Source organism: Platalea leucorodia (assembly GCF_965183815.1).
Source record: "Platalea leucorodia genome assembly, chromosome: 16".
Classification (NCBI taxonomy): Eukaryota; Metazoa; Chordata; class Aves; order Pelecaniformes; family Threskiornithidae; genus Platalea; species Platalea leucorodia.
The window spans coordinates 9,525,421-9,547,547 of NC_138838.1; the positions used below are offsets into that span (position 1 = coordinate 9,525,421).

The 22,127-nt window shown below is 36.9% G+C and overlaps 1 protein-coding gene across 5 annotated transcripts in view; it reads right to left on the reverse strand.

Moving 5' to 3' along the window:
- Nucleotides 1-22,127, reverse strand: part of BCAS3 (BCAS3 microtubule associated cell migration factor) — a 373,866-nt gene that overhangs the window by 343,636 nt on the left and 8,103 nt on the right. For all 5 annotated transcript variants that reach the window (XM_082328352.1, XM_082328353.1, XM_082328351.1 and 2 more), the window contains exons 5-7: nucleotides 21,486-21,592; nucleotides 11,873-11,954; nucleotides 2,526-2,598 (exon numbers count right to left, since the gene is read on the reverse strand). In XM_082328352.1, coding sequence (XP_082184478.1) covers nucleotides 2,526-2,598; nucleotides 11,873-11,954; nucleotides 21,486-21,592 — 262 coding nt within the window. The remainder of the gene's footprint in view (nucleotides 1-2,525; nucleotides 2,599-11,872; nucleotides 11,955-21,485; nucleotides 21,593-22,127) is intronic.

Sequence of the window (22,127 nt, forward strand, 5' to 3'; positions counted from 1 at the left end):
ATAGCTGCAAATTTGAGCAGAGCAACCAGAAGTCAGAAATTTTGAAAACCTGCTAGGAAAATCCAAACAATGAGCAAGGCTGAAGTAGTCAAATTTTTTTTTCCCCCAGAATCATTCTCCTTGGTAAATGATTCTGACAGATTTTAGACAATAACCTGTGTAAAATTTGAAGGGAAGCAAGCCAGAGGACTGTTGGAATTAGCAGAATCATTACAGGAGGTCACACGTTTCTCCTTTAACAAAGTGACAACCTGGTGGCCTAGTGAAGAAGAGGGTAAGGGCAGGGGGGCTGTGCTGGCAGAATTGTTTCGGACATTGGCCCCATTGTCATAACCAGGTCCAATCTCATTCATATTAAAGGAAGACAATGTAGTTTAATGTATCAGCATCACAGATTGTGTGCTGGAAGACTTGGATTTCACTTCTGGATCTGCTTTGGACTAGTTGCCTTTGAGAAAATCATTCAGTCTTTTAGAGACTCCGTTTACCTTTCTGTTAAATGGGAAATATTTTAGTGTCAGTGCTACATCATTTCACTGATTATTTTACCTGCCATTGCAGGAGACAGAATAGGCCTCCTATTCCCTGCACAGTTTCAGTAGTGTGCTGACAGCTGCAGTATTTCATGCCATAGCCAGCATAATCTCCAAAGTAGGTGAGGAGATGACTGTAGTGAAAATATCAAGTGCTTTGGAATAAATCCTCTAGAATAAATGTAGTGTTTTCTTCAGATATATGATTAAACAAGGTGTTTTATCTGTCCACAACCATTAAGAGATACAGGAAACGATGTTAAGCACAAAACCTCAAGGTAAGAACAGAACTAAAATTGTGATTCAGGTTCAGAGGCCGTACGTGACACACCTATTTTAATGTGCTACACAAATTCTTCTTTATGCATAAAGATCATTATAGAAATGTAATCAAATGATCTATGAATGTAACAGAAGAAAAATCAAGTGCAACACTTGAGGCAATTTAAAAGGAGTGTGACTCCAGTTGAGGGCAAACTACCAAAGTCCTCTTAATCTGAAAGCTATTGACAAAATAGGTAATTTGCAAGGACTCTTACAAAAATAACTTGCAATGAACAGTAAATGTAGAAAAGTGTTTCAGAATTTTCTGTTGAAGGTTTACCACCAGGAACAAATGGGTAAACAAGAGCCTGTAGCAGTCTCCTTTTTTTAATGATGTGCTAGTCTTCTGGTCACAGCAGAAAGCTGATTTAAAATCTTCTATTTGCAGATATTTAACTACTGATAAGTAGTAACACAAAACTATCCATTCGTTTTGAAAACGTATGTGCTTTTTTTTTTTTGTAGAAAAGCAGAAACTACCAATAATCTTTGAAGTATCTCCCATTAACCAGGGAATACAACAACACAGTGAAAATAACGATCCTTATAGTTTGTTTCTCAGATATCTCAGCTTCTAAAGCAAAGGTATGAAGGAATGTTTCTTCCATCCAACATATCCTTTATGTATATAAATACACTGTTTGGATTAAGACAAAGTCCTACAAGAGCAGTATTTGCATTACCGGTTACACGGAGTCTTATTTAGAAAAAGTTACTCACGAGATGACATACACTTACGGGAGGGGGAAGGAGAAGAGGCACTATAAGCAGTTTTGCGAGTTGTAAACACATCAATAGAAAGACATTTCACTTCTCTACCTTAGGTAGTTTTTGTTTTAAACATTTCAGACAGGTAACATTAATATTGTAGTTTAACACAGTAGTAACACATACAGAGAAATTTACAGAGACTTGTCTTCCTCCACACCCACAGTGATTAAATTCTTAATTGAAAAAGGTGTGGCACAGAATTACTCTTACTACTGAAAGATTTTCTTCAACTGTTTAGCCTTTGAATCGCTGTGTAGAGGATTACCCTTGAAAAGCAAATATTTTCCTGTAGGTATAGATATAAATCCTTTGCATCGTCTGAATCAACATATCAGACAGACATAAAATATCTTAAGGCCCCCTTTTATAAGAGGGGTGATACAACAATACTGTCCAGAGAGCACAAGACAAGACTGTTAACTTATTTTTCTAACTCACAGAAGTAGATTTAATACGTATTTTGCTAATAAACAGTGAGAAGCTGTAACAATGACATTCCTTGGTGCTTATAATTCATTTGGTACATGACTGTTGCTTGAAAGCATCTTTTAATTACTTTTTAAGACAGAGATTGCTTTAGACACTTCTCAATAACAATTCTGACCAGGATTAATATCAGAAAAGGCTAATCAAAAAACTGCAATTACACTGAGGACAAAATAAACTTAAAATACCTCTTCATCTATTTTCTATCAAAAGTCTCTATTTTTTACTCCTTTTAAAAAGCTTGTCATAGGCAAATGTGTGCTGACACATTGAAAAAAACTTTAAAAGCACTTCACAGTGTTATCCCATGAGCAGAAAGGGAATAGAGCTTTAAAGATGTAATCTACTGCAGTTTTTTTAGATGACATTACAATTTATATGTAAGACTTTATTTACAAAAAATATTCTTACCCAGAAGATCCAATGCTTTTGCACACACCAAGAAGAGGCCGCTTCTCAGAAAAATTATCACATTTCTGAGCACCTAATAAAAGGGAAAACGAAAAAAGAAAAAGCAGATGACTACGTAGCGTTTGTGTTACCTTTCAAAGTACAAGGGTGCAGGTTGTGGGGGCCCAATATACTGAAAGGATATTGAATATAGAATACAAAACTCACAGCCTGTAAAAGATTACTGATAGAAATACAAATAACAGGCAGAGTCATGAATGCTGGAAGAACTGTTCTTGAAAGAGACGGCAACGAGTAACAAAACAAGTAGCAAAATCTGGCCAGGATTTTGGAGTTATTTTCTGTTCATTTCAGTTGGGGTTAAGGATTCTGTAACTGTAACAAGTAACACTTGCTCACTTTTCATTGTTTTATAAAAGTTGTCTGTAATAAGGCTGTCACCAACTCTGCGTGGGTTTCACACATTGGTTTCCGATTTATCCTACTGAGGTATAAGTGGAGTATAAGAGCGTTAACCATGAGAGCGCAGCGCAAGAGCAGCCACTCTCTTCAGCACATGACAAGCTGGGCTGCTAGTGTTTGCCCAAAGCACAGCCATGCTTGCAGCCCACGCTCCGTGCCTAAGAAAATACAAGATTAAATTCAAAACAGTCTTCAATAAGTTCTGCCACCAAGCGATTTAAGCCTTTAAGAAAGCAACCTCCAACAGCTTCCAGTGAGACTCGGGCTATGCCTGTTTTTCACTCAAAGTGAAAACACAACTCTAACAACATATCCAACCTACTTTTAGCATTGGCTTCACCAGGTAACACCAGCATAGCCCCAGCAGCAGAGCTTGGCATGGGCTCCTCCTGTGCTCTCATTCGGCTGCTGAGACAGCGCTGCCTGCCCCGGGATCCGTACATGCCGCCACCGCTGGCTCCAGAGCTCGGCAATTAAAGCCAGCCTTTCGTCTTGCCAAATTGCAGTCACACCTTGACTCCAGAACCATCAAATTGTTAAATGCGCCACACTCCTTAAAATGGGATTTTAAAAGTTTTGAAAACTTTGCCTTATTGCTACGTAAACAGAAACGAAACTAAAATTGAGTCCAAAAAAATCTCTCTTCTGCTTGTGAACAATGTTTTACTAAATTGCAGGGTATGTTTCTACTCAACTTAAAGAACTGAAGAACAACCAACACGACCGCTACTAAATTTCCTCCGTTTTCTTTCAACCTTTGCCTTTTTAATTATCTATCTATCTATATGTATGTACGTGTGTGGTGAATAATGGAATTATTTTTTTTCCTCCATTATATACCAAACCCTTTGATCTATAAAGAATATCAGTGATATAGCCTGTTCAAAATTTAATTCACAAATACTGGTGTAGCTGCACTAAATCAATTCTTCAGAAAGGCACAACAATTAACAATATACATTTTCACATAACAGTCTCTGTTAATTATTAATAACTCAGGTACATGCAATTAATTTGTAACAAAAACTGTTCAGTACTCTCATCTGTACAAGGATAAGTCTTCCCTCCTACACATTTGGGTATTTATAAAGTCAAATGGGTCACATCAATAATTTCACCATCAACAATAGCTTTACAAGTAACCTAAAACAGCCAAATGTATTTTCCTTTTATTTCTATTATTTCAAGGTCTCTTATGAGTCATACCTGTACTGTATGTACTGACCTGTAAATTGATAAATGAAACATATAGTCTTCTAAGAATCTGGCAACCAATTTGTTTTCTTCAATACGAGTAACGGATGAACTCCATTTGTTTCTGTTCACTTAGCTAGTCTCTCGGCATTAAGGGTGAAATGCTGACTACCAGGAGTTCTGACATTGATTTAAGCAGAGCCAGGATTTTACCTTAAGTATTTAACTGTATTTTTTTTCTATTTTTTTTCTTTTCTTTTTTTTTTTTTTTTTTTTTACTAGGATATATTAGAGACATGAATTCATATGTTTCTTTATGGTCTAGTTCTAAGTTTAACAACAAGGAAGGGGGAGCAAAGGGAAGAAAGGTGGTAGGGAGTACAGGGAAAAAAACTGCACAAAATCAAAAGGAATACCAGTTTTTAATATTCACGATACAGATTTGCAAAATTTGTACAATAGGTGCTTAAACTTCTGATTTCAGTCTGTAATGACTGAGGCCTTCATTTTAAAAAAAATCCATTTTCTGCTTCAAACATATACTTTCAGAATGTAAATATTAATACTGTAGAAAAGGATCATTATTTTGAGCACTCTGCAGGCCATTAAATCAGGTTAATAGCGGTCCCATTCATGAGATTGCAAAAAGCGACATGTGTTGTTCTCTGCAATGCTTAATGGAGTCAGCAACCCTTCCTACTTCTGCAGCGGGATTTAATCTTCCAAGTTACGGTGGATTAATTTTTATTTGTAAAATTGTGTTTATTTGCATGTGCGATATACTGACGTTGTACACACCTGCTCCACACACAGTGTTTAACAAAATGCAGCAGGATGATTGAAATGAAAAACAGCTAGCTAAATCCCGCAAATACAAAAAGTATTGAAATCCTGTTGCAAAGTCTTCTTCTTAAACTCCTTTTATTCTAAATCCTTTTAATTCTGTCATATAACACTACAGCATTTATAAAAAGCTGAAAATCCTGACAAATCACACAATTAAAGTAATGAAAACTGTCCTTCCTGCCAACAAGGCACCACCTTATCTACAGCTCCATTTAGCTAAATGATACATGTTTTTTTTAAAAAAAAAAAAAAAAAATCTAACTTCAGTTAGTATACTTAAAACTGAAAAAAATATCTGTGGCTAAATGAAATTTCATACAAATCAACATTTAGAACTTTAGGAAGTCAAAAGGTTATCCACACATAAGCTCAAAGCAGCTTATGTACTGTACTTCTGATGAAACTGTGAATAGATATCTCTTGGGCCTACTAAGGCCTCTCAATAATGCCAATAATAATAGGACCAACATCAACAACAGCAGCAGAACACCTTTTTGAAGAATAAAAATGAAAGCCCAGTGATTTTCACAGGAACTCAAAAGCTACTCAAAACTATGAAAAGTACCCTCATTTCCCTTGAGTAAGAAATGCACTGGATAAAGGCCAAATTCTGACCTATTTAGCAACAGCATATACACGTGAGGGAGTATATTTTTCTGGTATGTAATTCCACTGATCAAGTTCCATCACAGCCATTTAATAACGGCTCCTGTTCCACTAAAGCCCTCTCATTTCTATCTGTTACTTAAAAATTGTGTTGCGTTTGTGGTCCTGGCCCGTGTCAGTGTAGTAGCCCACCAGTATCTGGAAATGCGTTGGACCACATGGCTGGCATTCACTCCATATGGCGGGGAATCTTTCTTCTACCATTTTGTCTCTGCTTTCTTATTGAACACAAATACAAAAAAGCATATGTGCTACTTGAAACAGAAGCGAAGAGGCTCGAGTCAGTCCTAAAAATAGTGAGTGAATTCCTTCCTCAGCTTCAGGGTAGCATCTATAAATGCTCCATTTCCCGCACAGAGAAGCTCTAACTGCATTACTCAATATCGTGCCTGATCAATGGTGCTGCGCCTGCTGTCCTCATCCCAGACCTTCAGGTGCTCCTGTAGGATTAATGTTCTAGACCATAAGCATCTTATTATTCTGTCTCCCTTAACTCCCCGCATCACCCAGACATTTCAAGTTTCAAAGTCTCTCTCCAATACCTGCATCATTGTACCTGTTTAACATCCCCCAAAAGTTATTACCCTAGAACCCCTTCAACCCCAGTTGATTTCCATATCTCCTGCCTCCTCAGCCCATTCCACCCTCCCATTTCCAAGATAAGACAGCGATGTTGCAAGAAGCAACGGTGGCTGGAGAACATTATCTTGGTCGTTCTGTCAAAGAGACAGAGCTATACATGTTTACAGAAAGTTGTTTTTTCTTCTGCACAGCACCGCAGTTTTATTCTCTGATAACTATGTAGCTTCTATAAGGAAAAAAAAAACCAAAAAAAAACCAAAACAAAACAAAAAAACCAAAAAGATGACCTTGAAACCTCTGCTAGATATCAATGTTTCTAGAGTGACACATTAATGGAAGACAGAAATATTTTGTTTTGGTTGAATCTTGTTCAGAAAACTTAAAAGACACGTCAATCTAACATGGTGAAAGTTTAAGGTCTAATAGTCTAAAGCATTGACGCAATGGGGCCAGCGTTGAAACGGTGGCACACAGGTCAGTCCACACAGCTGCAAAGAAATTAGTATTTTAAAATGTCGTCCTCCAAAATTCTTCCCTATAGTATCTATAAAAGGCTTACTTGCTATGCTTGAGAATTCTGTTCTGTAATTTCTACAATCCGCACACGTTAACATTCATTATACCATAACAACCCACATAACAGCTACAAAACACCAAAACTTAAATGCACACCTGCATGACCCACTTACACCAATCCCAGTCCAGCTACCAACTGCTACTGCTTGTTCAGCTTGTAGGGCTCGTTCCTCTACTATGCATACTATGCAATTATTTTGGCCTTCAGGGACTTAAAACCACTAAGCCACCCAAGTGGTTGAATATATACAAAACTCACATCTGCCTTCCTTTAGAAAGCAACCTAAATATTATAGTTCTTTTAAGTATACCTGCACATAAAGCTGACTTAGCTTTTGAGGTTCAAATTTTATTTTACCAAAATCAAAGATGTAAGCAGTAGAGTACAGAGATAAATCTGCTGCAAAATTTAAACTTTCAACAGTTTCAGATTTTCAAATGCAAAACCACTACGTCCCAACTAATTTTAGCTTTTCATGTTAATTCTAGTTTTCAACCCATCACCCACAAGGCTCCCTTGGTTCATAGTTGTTTTAAACATAGTAGCTCTGATTTCTTTCTTTCATTTCCTTTCTTATTTGCCTTTTTTTTTTCCTTATCAGTCAATTTGGCTAAGCAGTAAAATTCGTTGAGAGATGTAGGACTACTAGATCACCTTTTCTGCAAGCAGCATAATCCAGAAAATGGCAATAAATTAATTTAGTTCACTGGAGGAATTTTTGTTCATAATGCTGAGGCACGGATCTAGGTTATACAGACAATGACTGATCTAAACATCAACACGCAAGCCTGCCACCATGCACCCTTTAACCATGAACTACCACACACAACGCTATTCCTGCGGCTTTTCCTAGTTTCTTGATCGACTTTTAAACTATGCAAGCCTACCTTAATAAACAGGATAGCACAAGGCAGAAAGCAGGTATTTGGCCAGGGTTGTGTAAAATGACCTGGGACAAGTGATGACAAATGGGAAACTGTAGCACTAACTCACTTCAGAAAGCAGCAATATTTTTATTTTGTAGGAAAAAGAATAGCAAAGCTATCTGCAGTAAATGTATTATTTCCTTAGTGCTGATTCAGAAGTATGTATGCAATGGACTTCAAAATGAAGTCAAAACACAACAAATTTTTAAAAATACTGTGAGAGTTCTGAATCTGTTTTATTAGTGACTTCACAGGTCAAAGAACATACAACTACTACAGAAAACCTAAGTAAGTAATATTTTTAATGTTTCTATAGATATCACAGAAATGCTAATCCAAAGAGAAAAAGCACAAGACAAATGTAGGAATATCTGAGACCGAATACTTAATAATATACAGAATTCAAACGTGGTATCATTTCAATTCTACAAGTACGTATTCATGCAGCCAGTTACCTCAGAAAAATGAGAAAGACATCATCTAGAGGAAGTGGTGAAAAATTAGAAAACATGTTGAATAAAGAATATGAATGATTAGGTTCATGTGGCTAAGTAAAGCCATTAGGTATTGTGTGAGAGGAAGCCCAATACAGAGTCACTTGAGTAGTAGTGAGGACACCACAAATTTGAATCACATAAAATGGAGGAGGAGGGAGTTAATACACGCTGATTTTTGCTTGGTTCTCTCCCTGTCATTGACTACAATCAAGTTAACTACTGTAGTTTCCTCTTCACAGAGAACAGTAGCTCAATTTAACTGGCAGTGTTCCAGCTTCATTTTGCATCTACCACTTAATATTTTCTCCCTTCTAATAATCATGAAGTCGCATCAATTTGTCTTCAAACACATCCTTGCATGCTTGTTTTATCTGAAGAGACAGAGAAGTCCAGAGCCCAGCAAACCAGGCACCTGAATACATATAAATAAGTACTAAACTCGATCACAGCACACAGATTTGAAAGTGAAGAAGAGCTAGGCGAGTTAAAAAGCCATGCCAAGCAGATGGCTCAGCAGACAATGCAGCATGTGGCACGCAAAGTGCCAGGACTTAGTATTCTTATTTCTAAGACTGACAGCATCCAGACAGAGATGTTCTCATATTCTGAATATTAGCTATGCAACTTTATCTCCTTTCTTAAGCCTGAAACTTGGTCACAGTGTAAACCTTTAGTCTCCAAAAAGGCCATTTATATTGCAAACTGTAGAAAATAATCAAAGCCCTATCTGCTGTTGAAGGCAACAGTAGATATTCTCTATCCACAGAGGAGAGTTAATATGCACATTTTTCGGTGTTATTTACAGAAATCTCTCAATTCTTTCTGGGCACCTTATCCAGGCTGCAGACCAACCATGCCACAGACACAGAGACATCAAAGGGCTGCAGTGCTGGGCCAGGTCAGGTATTACCTGGTTTGTTTGCTCAGACAAAACCCTGCACGGACAGTGCACTATAGCTGCCAGGTCAGAACAGTTCCAGGAGCCATTTAACTGCTCTAGCACGGCACAGAGCCTGAACTAATAAACCTCACCGGATCAGAGCTGGCAGCGTGCAAGGCCAGCTCCAGATACTGCACCACGTTCCTCCTACTAGGACCACTTATAACCTGCTAAATCAGATTTGAGGAGGTCTCCTCTGCAATAAGCCTGCATGAAATAAGCCTGTATGAAATAACTCTTTTGAAACAATGCTTTATTATGCTACGAAGCACATGATGCAGCAGAGGATCTAACATCAAAGGAGTATGGTATTTTAGCAAAATAGTTGACAAACTATTAAGTTCTGCTACTGTAAAGTCACCAAGCTAAAACCACGAGCTTTCCTTTCACACCTGGGAATGAGCTTCTTATCACAAACTAAGATCTGTTTCTAGGAACGTGCCAAATCCATCCACCGAGGGTCCTATTTTCAATAATTCCCTTTTTACAGCTTTACAGTAAAATAGTGTTTGAGCCTACTGATGGTAATCAGCTTCTCCTTTACAAATTCCTTTTATTTTGTTCAGAATCATTAAAGCTCATGTGTTAGTTATCTAAGGCCTCTTATTACAGCTTTACTTTTATCTGATTCCAGATACTGGTCAATGATACATTCATGTACTTTTAATCAAAGATTTATTTAAACCAAGCCATGTAAAAAGAGACCAAAACATGTTTTTAAAAGGCTTACTTAATTTAATGAGCTAATTTGAATAGTTTTCTAATGTAACAACTATCATTGTCAGATGCTGAATATTTGCAATTTAGAAACAAAGAGAATAACTGCTTGAAGGGGTTCATAAGCAGTGTAACTTAGTAGACTGAAAAATCAAAAAGCACTATTTTGCAATCAGAAAAAACAGAACTTATAGGTCCTTCAATTAATTTACTTCACTTTCATTTACACTGCTCTTTCTCCTCTTTTTTCCTTTGAGAAAAGAAAGGGCATAGACACCCATTACTTAGTGACACACGTAACAGCAAAAAAACATAGCTCAACAGGAATTACGCATTGTTCCCATAAACAGAATAAAAGGCACAAAATGCTTGTGAAGTAATTTGCTTGAAACTACTTTAACCTGTAACAGAGTTACAAAACCACATACACTCATACTTTGCATATTCCTCTGCCCAGGAAATCACTGAGACAATATAAAATGTGTCCATTAAGCCTTTAACTTTCTTCATTTACTTTCTTTGAAACACTCAAAATTATTATAATTTACTATTTTTGTAATTAAAATTTAAACAATTAGATTTTAGGCTATTTTTTTAGTTCACCAATTAATTCATAATATACTAGTAAAATCTGTATCCAGCAGAATCCCAAAACCCCTTGGTCATACTAGAAGTACATTCTTTTCATCCGCAAAGCAAAACATGGCAACCAATTTAAACTAGAAATACTAGTCAGCAGCTGTACAGAATACCTTGCCCCGTTGAAGTTACAGGGAGAGTGGATAAGCAAAACGTTGCCAAAACCAAAAATGAGCCAGGACACCAAGAGATCTTAGGCCTTCAAGAAGTCTACAATCAGATTTTGTGTTTAGACTGAACAGTATCATATTTTAAAGGGATTTGCTTGTTTATGCAGAGTTGCTTAAATTTTGCAGCAAGCTCTTCCACGGGGTTAACTCAGAATTTCCAAAACAATCCTGTTTAACAAACTAAGCAGCTTTTCTTAGAACTTGATAAAACAGTATTTAAGCAGTAAAAGAGAGGAGGTGCCTGTCGGTACTTAAGGGATCATGATAAAAGTTCAACCACTAAAAAGGTCAAACTTTTTGAATAAAGCTTACATAAAATAAGCAGAAGGGGAACAAATTATAAGCTAGTACCACCCCAAAAACCAAATTCCATTTTCTTGTTACTTTTATTGGAGTGGAAAAGCAGCCTATTTTAAAAACACCATAAAAAGCTGCAATTGCTAAACTTAATGCATGCACTAGTAGACTCTATAGATCATTTCACAGCTTAGAAAATATCAAATATTTTATTCATAAATATAATGTTTAAATAATCAGGAAAGGATATTTTCTCTTTGTACAAACTATCTTACTTCGATCAACGACTACTTGCATTATCTTATATTGTTTCAGTTTCAGCTCCTGAATGGGTAACAAAAAGACATACTATCCTTCTTCTAAAGATTTTAAGAGTTTAGAAGGGCATCACATTATGAATAGACTTTACAATGCACTATAAGAGGAGTTTTTAATAAACATTAATAATTTCTAGATCTACTGCTATTAGCCACTGCCTTGCTCTAAAAAAGTAATTTCAATATTATTTTATAGCAACAAAATATTGATAATAAATATTTCCAAATATAATCATTAACATCTCTGGATTGATCTCTGAGCACAGATATACCTAGACATCCTCTAAACTACAAAGGCAGCAGCATCAAAGCTAAAATCTGAGGATGAAACTGGAGAAAGCACTGGATTACACAGTAGGAGGAAAAAAGAAGTAATACTTGTAGAAAGCTATTATGAAGGTGACAGTTTAAAATGAATGGAAAAGTCTACCTATCAGGTTACAGCAATGATTTGGACAAAGATCTGTTAAAAAAAAAAAGTTATGCTTAATTATGAACCATATTAATATATACTTACTAATTTGTGGAGCTGGTAAAATCCGTGCAGCTCGAACTGGACCGTGGCGGACAGAAAAGAGCTCCTGAGCTTCACCGCTGATCTGCAAAACATACGGATTATGAACATACAATGCAAAAAATATACATACTTACAAAAATATATATTTACTAGGTAAGAAAGTAGGTAGACATTGTACGAAAGGTAGGTAAGAAAGTAAGTTGGTAAGACACTGCCTTTCTAACCAATCATCCGCAATTTCACTAAATGAGAATATGTTGGAAGTCTCGAATAACACAAATTATAGCAACAAAGATGGCCTGCCTCGTAGAAATGATGCCTTAGACTGTGCGAATGAGATACTAGCACTGTCTACTATTAATAACTACACGTTTTAAAAGAAATGAGACTTGAAAGTTGACTGCTGACCAAAATTAACAAAAATTCAAGGAATCCGAAACACAAGCATTTATTCTACACAGTGCATGTTTCAAAGAAAAACGCTAACTAGCCAATGATCAAGAGTGACAAACATCGGTGGTAAAAGACCAGAGAATTTGATATATTGGTATATTCCATATTCTCCAGGTGTGAAAATTATGTTTAAAAATAGGGGGTCAAACTAATTAAGTTTGTCACTAACGGCAATCTTGAAAAGATTAAACCAGAAGCAGTTAAGAAGAATTTCCAGACTTCCTGTACATGGTCAGTCAGAATGCATTTTCATAACTGCCTGGTAATGGATCCGATATGGAACGTCAAATTTCAGGAAAATGGCAAATATTATGAAGCTCATTTCCAAATAACCAACAACTTAAAACAGATGTAATGAGACTAAGAACATAGCCAACATGTTGGCATAAAGTTTTGCCAAACAAGCAGTTTACAATATCAGAAGTGAACACAATTTGGAACACGGTTCTTATGAATCAATAAACTATAAATCCAAGTTAGCTTTCTGAAATGTCATTTTATAGTTGCTCCCATCTCTTTCCGAACTTCAGATCGCACGATCAAGAAGTTAAAATACTACTACTGTTTGACCAACAAATCGTAAGTATAGTACTTCAGACTCTTAATTTACTTCCAGTCTTAACCCCAAGCCTCATTATTTATCATCACTGTTTTAGACAATGTGGGCAGAATGAAACCTACCCCGCTGAAGCACAAGTCTTTCATACGATTACTTTGACAACACTATTTACAACAGAGGTAGCCCATCATTCTGTAAACAGTAAGTAAACACAGAACGTCGTGAACTAGTGCTTTTCCATATTACGCCTGAATCAACACTCAAGCCACACAAATTTGGGGAAATAACATTCCTAGCCATTTTAGATTTGCAGGCAGCTAGCAGTTCCACATTGGTATGAATCAACATTACTGTCAATGATGTGATCAGAATTATTCCTGATGGACACAAGAGTTTTAAAACTGTAATCAGTATGAGAATTAATCCCTTAGTCTACCCTGCTCTCATTTTATTAGGCAGATGTTCCAACCATAGCGGATTCTCCTCTTCCAGCTAGCAGCATGATGTGAACAACATACAACACTGTAGTACTCCAGCTTTTGCAAAACAAGTTTAATTCTCCCTCCGGGACAGCTAGAGGCCTCTGCTCTGAAGAGCTTGCTGACCAGATTCCATGCAAGACAAAAGAATGAGGATCAGAAATCAACTCAGGAAAGGTTTGCTGATCGTTTTTAACAGATCATGAGTTTGGAGGCCAGTGTGTGTCAGGGGGGAAAGCACATAGATAACATCTGCATCCAGAAAAGACAGCTTGGAAAAAAGCAGAGCGCAGCTAAGCAGAAAATGAGGAAAATACATATGAGAGAGAGAGAGAGAGAGAGAGAAGAGATGAAGACAGCAGCACGTTTTCTATCCATCGGAACACACCAGCTCTATGAAAAGGGAAAGGAGGAAATGGAGAAGAAGAAAAACACAAGGCTTTGGAACTATTATTATTGGCAATTAAAGATTTTTTCCCCCAAATCATGAAAATGCTGTTTCACATGTGTATGCACATCAATGGCTATGAATGAAAACAAGAGGGAAAAGAACTACCATAACAAAAGTATGGAAGAAGTGATTCACATAAAATAATCCAACCCAATTCAGTCACCTCCTTCTACTTTTTAACTATGCCAGCACATCAGCTCTAACTCCAACATACTTCAAATAAAGTTACAGTCCCAAAAGTAAGATACACGAAGAAGGCCAAACCTTCTTAACTCAGTTTCTGCTCTTAAATATACTGAACTCCAGAGAGCGTGTTTATTTAGCCTGTGATGCCAAGACCTGGTAGAGCTTCAAGTTGAGATTTTCAAAGAAAAGCCTAAAACGTACAAATACAAACGAAGTTTATTTGTACTTCAGCACCCAACATGAAAATCCCAGCCCAGCTCTTTTCATGCATGTAATGCTTTTACTTTTTAATTAATATTCATTATTTGAAAGATAACTATTTTATACTGGGGGGAAATTACAGAAAGAAAGGTTAAATGGACTAACCAAAGCCACAGGATCAGCCAGTGACAAAGATGAGATAGGTAGTTAGCTCCTAACTGTTTTGAGACCACTATCACGTGTAATACTGCAGTGTAACATGTCCTTTCCTCTCAGTCTGTGTAGGATTCCCCCCCCCCCCCCCCCCCCAGGAAAGGGGAAACTGTGTAGAACTAAGAAAAAAGCAAGTAAATGTTCAGATAACTTCAGCCATCTGTACAGCTGATGTACTTAGCAAGTTATACGTTGCTGACTCCTGGGAGCCAAAAAGGAGCACATTTTAAGATATACCTCCACTGTAAGGAAAATACAAGATCCCACCCAACCACTGGCATCTCATTTGTAAGGAAAAAGTCAAATTCAGTAAAAAGCACCACAAAGTTTACAAAACATCTGGACATAACACTACAACATGGATCAGATTAAAACACCAATACTTAATTGATCATAGCTCCATAAAACAACAGTTCTCTCAAGGGATTTTTTTTAAGTTGTATGTCCTTAACTGTTCCATAGAAACAGAAAATCATAGAAAGCACTGGACTTTGTTGTATGCCCTGAATCAGTAAGAGCTTGGTTGTTCCTCTGGTTTGCTTGGCATTGAAAAATGCATTAGGGCTTTAGAGTTCAAGATTTTCTTCAACTTATAATTAACACTACCACCAGCAGAAGCTTCTGCTATTAGTAGTCTTATAAAATCCTGAATTAACTGTGGTTGATGCTAATGCCCTTCATTTATCTATATAAAACATAAAACTTTATTACCATTGCTGAGGGCACATGTATCAATTTTGACTGAAAGCACCATCTTCAGAGCAGGGAGATTATATAGTCTGATCTTCCTGCCAGTTCAGGCCTTATCTCACCCCTGAGACAGCCAACATAGACAGCCAATCTTTTCTGTGAATGGGACACTTATTCCACTAGGATCTAAAGTGGGACAAGGAGCTACATTTAACATAAGCCCAGCCCCATCGCTAAATGGCTAACAACTTCGTCGCTGCCAGTTTGGGTGAGATATGGGCTGGCAAGTATAAGTAAAAGGCTCCACATCCCATTACCAGTCCCTTGAGCTACACAGTCTCATAAGCATAGACAAAATATAAATAGATTTCATGAACTAAAAACAGAGCTTTAAATTCTTCAAAAAGCACCTGTGAAGAAACGAGGCCGTGGCTGCCATTTTGGATTTGATCCAGCTAAGTAGCGAGTCCCTGTGGCAGCTTTCAAAGCTCTTAAAAGTTTTTCTTTCCCATTCCAAAAGCCAAGAATATTTCCAAACAGGTTTCAAGAATTGAATATTAAGCTATAAAAGCAGCTTCAGGTACTCGTTCTATGAAAGAGTGGATCCAAAATGACGGCTCCAAGCTGGTCTGATAGAACATTTCAGCTTTCCCAGCGCCTGGTATCAAACCACAAGCCCCAGACCTACATGGAAGGCTGCGAGCAAAGAACACGCCGATTCAAAACCCGGCCCCCAGTGAAGACTTCATCGCTCTCTTCCAATAATAACAGATTGAAAGGGGAAGAAGAACTCTCTCCTCCACTTAGACGTCTCGAGCTACCGCTTAAAATATGACAGACCAGAGATCTGGAGCACTGGTTAATTTTTGATGACAGAGCTTTATTGTTTGGAGCATACCAGTTTGCACCCATAAAAAAACAGAACAAAGGAAGTTTTGTTCACACGAAGGATAACTAATAGTTTCCAACCATAGAAAATGGTTTTCACATGGTAAAAAAAAAAAAAAAAAGTCAAACATACACCAAACTGAAACAAAGTTCAAAACTCAATGTTTAAACTACTGTGCAACTATATAAAAGCAAACTGCTTGTATATTAAAAAACTGTCACAGAGCACAGGGAAGATATCAGGTTGTTTTTTTTTTTTTATATCCTGATATATGTTTTAAACAGGATCTAGACTATCCTGATACGTTATGATACAACAATAGGCAACTGACAGATACCATCACAAAATACTGTTTGATATAATCATGTTGAGTTAAAGACTACTACCAGTAATTTTGCTACTGAGAGAGTAAGGAAAGACTGTAAGCAAAGAGACAATTTTTATCATTTTAGTTTAGAAATTCAAACAGTCCACTTTTTCATTCAAAACAAATCTCTCTAATTATCGAGAGATTATAAGAATTTAGATGCTCAAAGAATGTTACAGGTGTCTACTCTAGTGACAGAATTAAGTATGAAATTGCACCTAGCATTTAAAATTATGACAATACTAACCGAATTTAAAAAACAATGGAAGTTTAGAAATGGTTTTGGTTACAGTTTCCTCAGCGTTCTCACTTTATTTGTCATATGTTTTGAGGAGTTTTAGCATGATTAGGCTGCAGGCTCCCTATAAAATTCTAATTTGGGGGACAATTCTGCATTGTTTTTCATCACTTCATTGCTACAAAGACAAGAATGGCACAGACAATATTGGAAGGAGGCAGAATATGGGTAGAAACACCCTTCATGAGTCCTCATTTCAGCTTTGACCCCATCCAAGGAGGGCCACACGGAACACCACTGGGACTCTTCCGATACCTCCCACCACATCCTTTTCAAAGGTTGTTGCACGTGGTTCTTTTTCCTACTAATGTGGAGTATCATATGAGCTTAAAAAAGCTTCCAACAGTTCTGCAGTCGCTTAATGAGTGTAAAAACAAAGCTTCTTACATACTGCTACATCTGCAGCATAAAAAACCAAAGCCTCAGAAAATGATTTGTATGTTTTGTAAAGTCCTTAGACTTTTTTCAGGGTTACTAGGTCAGGTCATTACTACCTTTTTCCAAGTGGCTAATACAAGCCGTAACAGCGGTACCCTCTATCAGGAGGAGGTCTGGACAGAGGAAGGATTGCAGCTTACTATGTGGGAAGTGACTGGTCCTTTTCCCAGTGCTAAAAGGGGAAGAATTACAAGGGACTAAGACGACCACATCGAAACCCCAGCAGACAGGGCTTTGGATGAACAGCTGAGAAAACAAAATGGAACTGGCGTGTCTGACTTCCCATATACATCCATCCATACATCCACATACACACACCATCTGCTGTACAACTGCAGTTTTAACAACTTAAAAATCATAGTATTATTGACTGCAGCATTTAAAGAAATTTAAGGTCTGTGAGTAGAAAAAGGGCAGTGCCTGATGCCATCTTTGTCCAATGAGTCCTCTGCATTCCAGGTCTCCACGTGGAAGTCACCTACATATGGGCTGACACATCCCGTCAGTCTGTGGCAGCGTCAGTATACCACAGCCTTTAAGTATTTTTTTGCTAAATATACGGCTGTGCTTGTTATTAAAAGGTCCCTTTGGTAGTTCCTACTTTATTCAACTCAAGCTTGATCGTTCTCTTTTAATTGTAATATGAACCATTAAATTAAGATGATTATTCTACTTCTGAAGCTTCCAGTATACAATGAAAAAAATTATCTGCCACAAAACCAGCCAACATGCACTTCCCTGAACAGGAACATCTAGAACAGATACTTGGAAACCACACTAGGCAGAAACCAGTTCCAATTGTATTTGAAACATGAAACGGGGAGCAAGGGAAAAACAAATTCCAAATAAAACACAAAACTACACTGCACAATTATCAAATAGGAACTTCTAGTCATACTTTTGTATATTCCCACATTTCTCCGCACTTAGCAGGGCATATTTTAAGAACACTTTTAACCTTCCCACCCCCATTTCAAAACAAAGATCAAAGAAAAGTCGTTTGGATGGACACCTTCCGCTTCTTATGCAATACAGATTTAGACACTGCACTTCAAAACCCCAGCCGTTACTTCAGCACCCAGCAGTCCAAACATTATTTCAGTCCTTTGAAGCAGCCCTAATGGTATCTTCCATTTGCAAGTAACACTTCTGTAGTCAAAGATCTTACTCCAAGGAGATGTTAATGTGAAACCACTCAGACTGCAGAGAGACACACACTCCTGGAGGCAGACTGCGAAGGTGTTTAGAAGTCAACGCAACACCATTACGGAGAGTGTCAGCTTAGAAGCTGTCATAAACACTTCATAATCACTCAGACACAAACTGGACTGCCTGCAACACATTACTTTATTAAGTGCTGAATAGAGGTTCAATTGTACGAATAAAAAGCACAACGCTACAGATAATAGCCTTACGGGGTAGATTTTCACATAAATGTCAAATTGTTGCTTTTTCAGATTGAAAGGTTTTTAAACTATAGAGATCCGGGTTTTTTTCTTAACTGGAACAACGTTGCTTAATTACAAGCTAAATAATCAGCAAGATCAAGAACAGAGGTTTGTATAATACCAAAGGACACAAAAAAGTGGTGCCAAATAAACTCTAAATATTAAGTCAGTCACCTAACTGCCAGATTTCATTTTAGTCAGACTACAGAAGCAAAAAAATGATATGGAGAAACAACAACATGGGGAAAAAAACCACATTATGTTACCTCCAAATTTGTTGGATATACAAACTCTGCTCTGAAAAGATATTTAAAATTGATGTTAAAGACTATCAATGCGAGAAACTCTCCAAGACTGTCTTACTAACAAAGGAACCATTCCAGCATTGACATTATACTAACCCATACGAATTGCACAGGTCGAAGCTGTACCTCTCTGGATGCGATCTCAGAATTTCACAAAATATACAGATGAAGGGCTGACAAAGCGATGCAATAACTCTACAGTTGACATTCTTGAGATGGATGGTAAAATATTTCCACATTTGGCATTTTTTCCATTTCAATGGACTGCTCCCACCACCCATTAAAAATACCTCTGCAAAAAATGGATGACACCAACAGAAACTGTCCTGCAATTTCATTTTTCTTATTTTTCCTAAAATATTAAATACTATCAAAATTCGGGGATTATGAAGAAGTGAAATACACTGGGGAAAAAGAGACAACCTGGCTGTATTGTCCTACTGAAAAAGAAGGTAGCATCAGGTATCCCGTGGCCTAACTTGTGGCTAATTCAGACACAAGAAGGGAACGGGGGGGGGGGGGGGGGGGGGGGAAGAAAAGAAAAAAAAAGAAAAAAATCCACAAACCCAAACAAAACCCCTCTTTTCCACTAGGAAACACAGATAAGCTACCTCATACTACCTGCCTGACAGTACCAGTAAGCACACTTACTCCACATAAGCCTGGATAAACAAAGTAGTTTAACTCGTCATTTGTTAGTAATCTCCATCAAATTATTTCATGTTTACTGCAGCGTACCATGGGGTAAGAGTTCAAACACAGACAGTTAATGCAGAACAGGTTACACCGAGGTAATCTGTTCACATACCAAAGAACTGAGACTCTCTTCTTTCATTCTTGCTTTCCTCCTACACGTTAAGATCCCACCTCAACGAATTTCTCAAGAGCATTGATACAGATAGCTCTGACAGGGACACTCGCTCGGACACAGAAAGTCACTTAAGAGGGATGCGCAGAACCCTCCCCTAACCACAAAGCAAGGGCATGTTACGTACACACACAGAGGGGAAAAAAGGCCAAAACAATCTCTGCTAGACACAAAGCTCCTCTTACCACAGAGTGGCCAGCACAAGCCCCATGTCAACACAACGTACCTCCATATATTTTTCACAACACATGCGTTCATTTGGATAAGAACATTTCAGCAGGATAAAGTAAGCTGTTTTATAAAAATTCTTTAGCTTAAGTCTATGTGACTGCTCACAGTATCTTAACTAATTGATCAACTTGTGCTATAACCGCTGGTACTGCTGCAGTTGTATTTCCTCTCTTAGCTCAGTATCTTAGTGACACCTAATGTTTGTTTTCTGTAATACACTTTGAAGAACAAAGCAAAGCCTTTCTGAACCATTTTAATAATCTGATTTGTACAGTAATATAAAACTGATCAGTCTTCAAACTAGTGTACAAAACTAATTATATACTGTAAACCCATTTTTTAGTATTCAAAGTCATTCCAGTGTAAGGCAGATTTTAAAAAAAAAGTGGACAAGCTAGCTTTGCTATGTCGTACACACTTCTGCTCTAAAAAGATAGAATACAAAAACAATCCAAAGATATGTTTTGCTCCATTAAAAATAAAGCCGTGAAAGTTCGAATTAGATGCAGTTTCTCAGGACATACAAGCAGATGAAGTTTCCTATATTTTGGTTAAAATGTTCCTAAATTTTGATTAAAGTTCCTAAATTTTAATAAGAAGTTTCTAAATACCGAAATTTAGTAAAGTATACTAGGTCATATTTCATTTCTATTAAACCTTCCTTCAAATGCGAAAGCTCAGCAGTTTTCTCCTTCCTCATCTCCAGCTAACAATACACAATCAAGAGGGTAAAAGCCAGCTCTCCCACACTCCAGTGAAACTCAATTTAACTTAAATTTTGGTGTGCAAATTAACATTATTTTCTATTATACTGTCTAAGCTACTGGTATATAAACACACATCCTACATAGCTAACTGTAAATTAAAAAAAAAAAAAACCAACATATTTCTAAAAAAGAAAAACAATGTATCTTACGAAGGGAAAGAACTCCATCCTCTCTACATTATTTTGAAGGACAAGGTGTTACAAGCAATTTTTTTTTTCAATTTAAGAATTTTATGACCGACCGTATTAAACTTTATTCTATAGTTTCAAGAAATTTGGGGGAAATTCCCCAAATTAAGACCATGTGCTCATAACCCACTCTGAAATACAAACTGCAGGATGTGTGTATGACAGCATGAAATCAAACCCATGTGCACACATAGACTTTAATAAAATTAAAATTGCAAATCATGTACATGACAAACGTGATTGTAAAATACTACTAATACTGTCATACTTGCATTCCTGTGACAAACAAATTCTTTTCATATTTTTCCACCCTTACTCATTTCTGTAGGTTCTTTTTGGCTCTGAAAATTTACTTAACAGAAATCATTTGTAAAAAGCCCTCAAATCTAAAGGTACATGAATTCAAGTGTTTGATCTATACTCAGTATTAATCTTAAGATAAGCATATTACATACAAACCATATGACAGGGATGGAAAATGTTGGATCTTTCCACTTCAATATGAAAAATTACAATATTGAAGTAATAATACAACATTACAAACAAAAAAGCCTCTGGCACAGAAGTGACCTCTGTACTTACAGGTATGCTCCAGACTTGCATTCCATCACTGTATCCGATCATTAGCAGTAACGGTGGCTCATTCCCGGTGCTATGGATTTCATGAAACTCCATATTCCTTGATGTATCTAAATTGGGTTTAAATATCAAAGCCATTATTAACAGGTTAGGATCAACTATGGCTGGTGTCAGTTATACTAGATGGTGTTTTCTCAATGCGTGTTTCCATTGTCATAAGTAAAAGCAAGCAAAGCGGTTTAAAATTTTATGCTGGAACAATACTGAAATATATTCTTTTAGGCAAACATAAGAGACTTGTTAAAGTTTCACAGAGAGGTTACAAAGCATTACAATTTAAAATGATGGAGAAAAAAATTCTGAATTACAATGTGGGTTGTCACTAAATACCCCAAAAACTTCCGTAATTCTTTCTCCAATAATTAATAAAACATGGCAAACTTTTCAAACAGAGAAAAATTTGAAAAGGACCAACAAAATAAACATTAACAAATACAAAAATTACAAATGCACAGATTGATCAAAACTATTTCTAGATACTATGTAATTATTCTTTACATCAACCTTACCAAAAGAAGAAAAACCCCAGGAAGAAAAGTGCTACAGGACATAACAATCAAAATATTAAGCTTTTTTTGAGTAAAG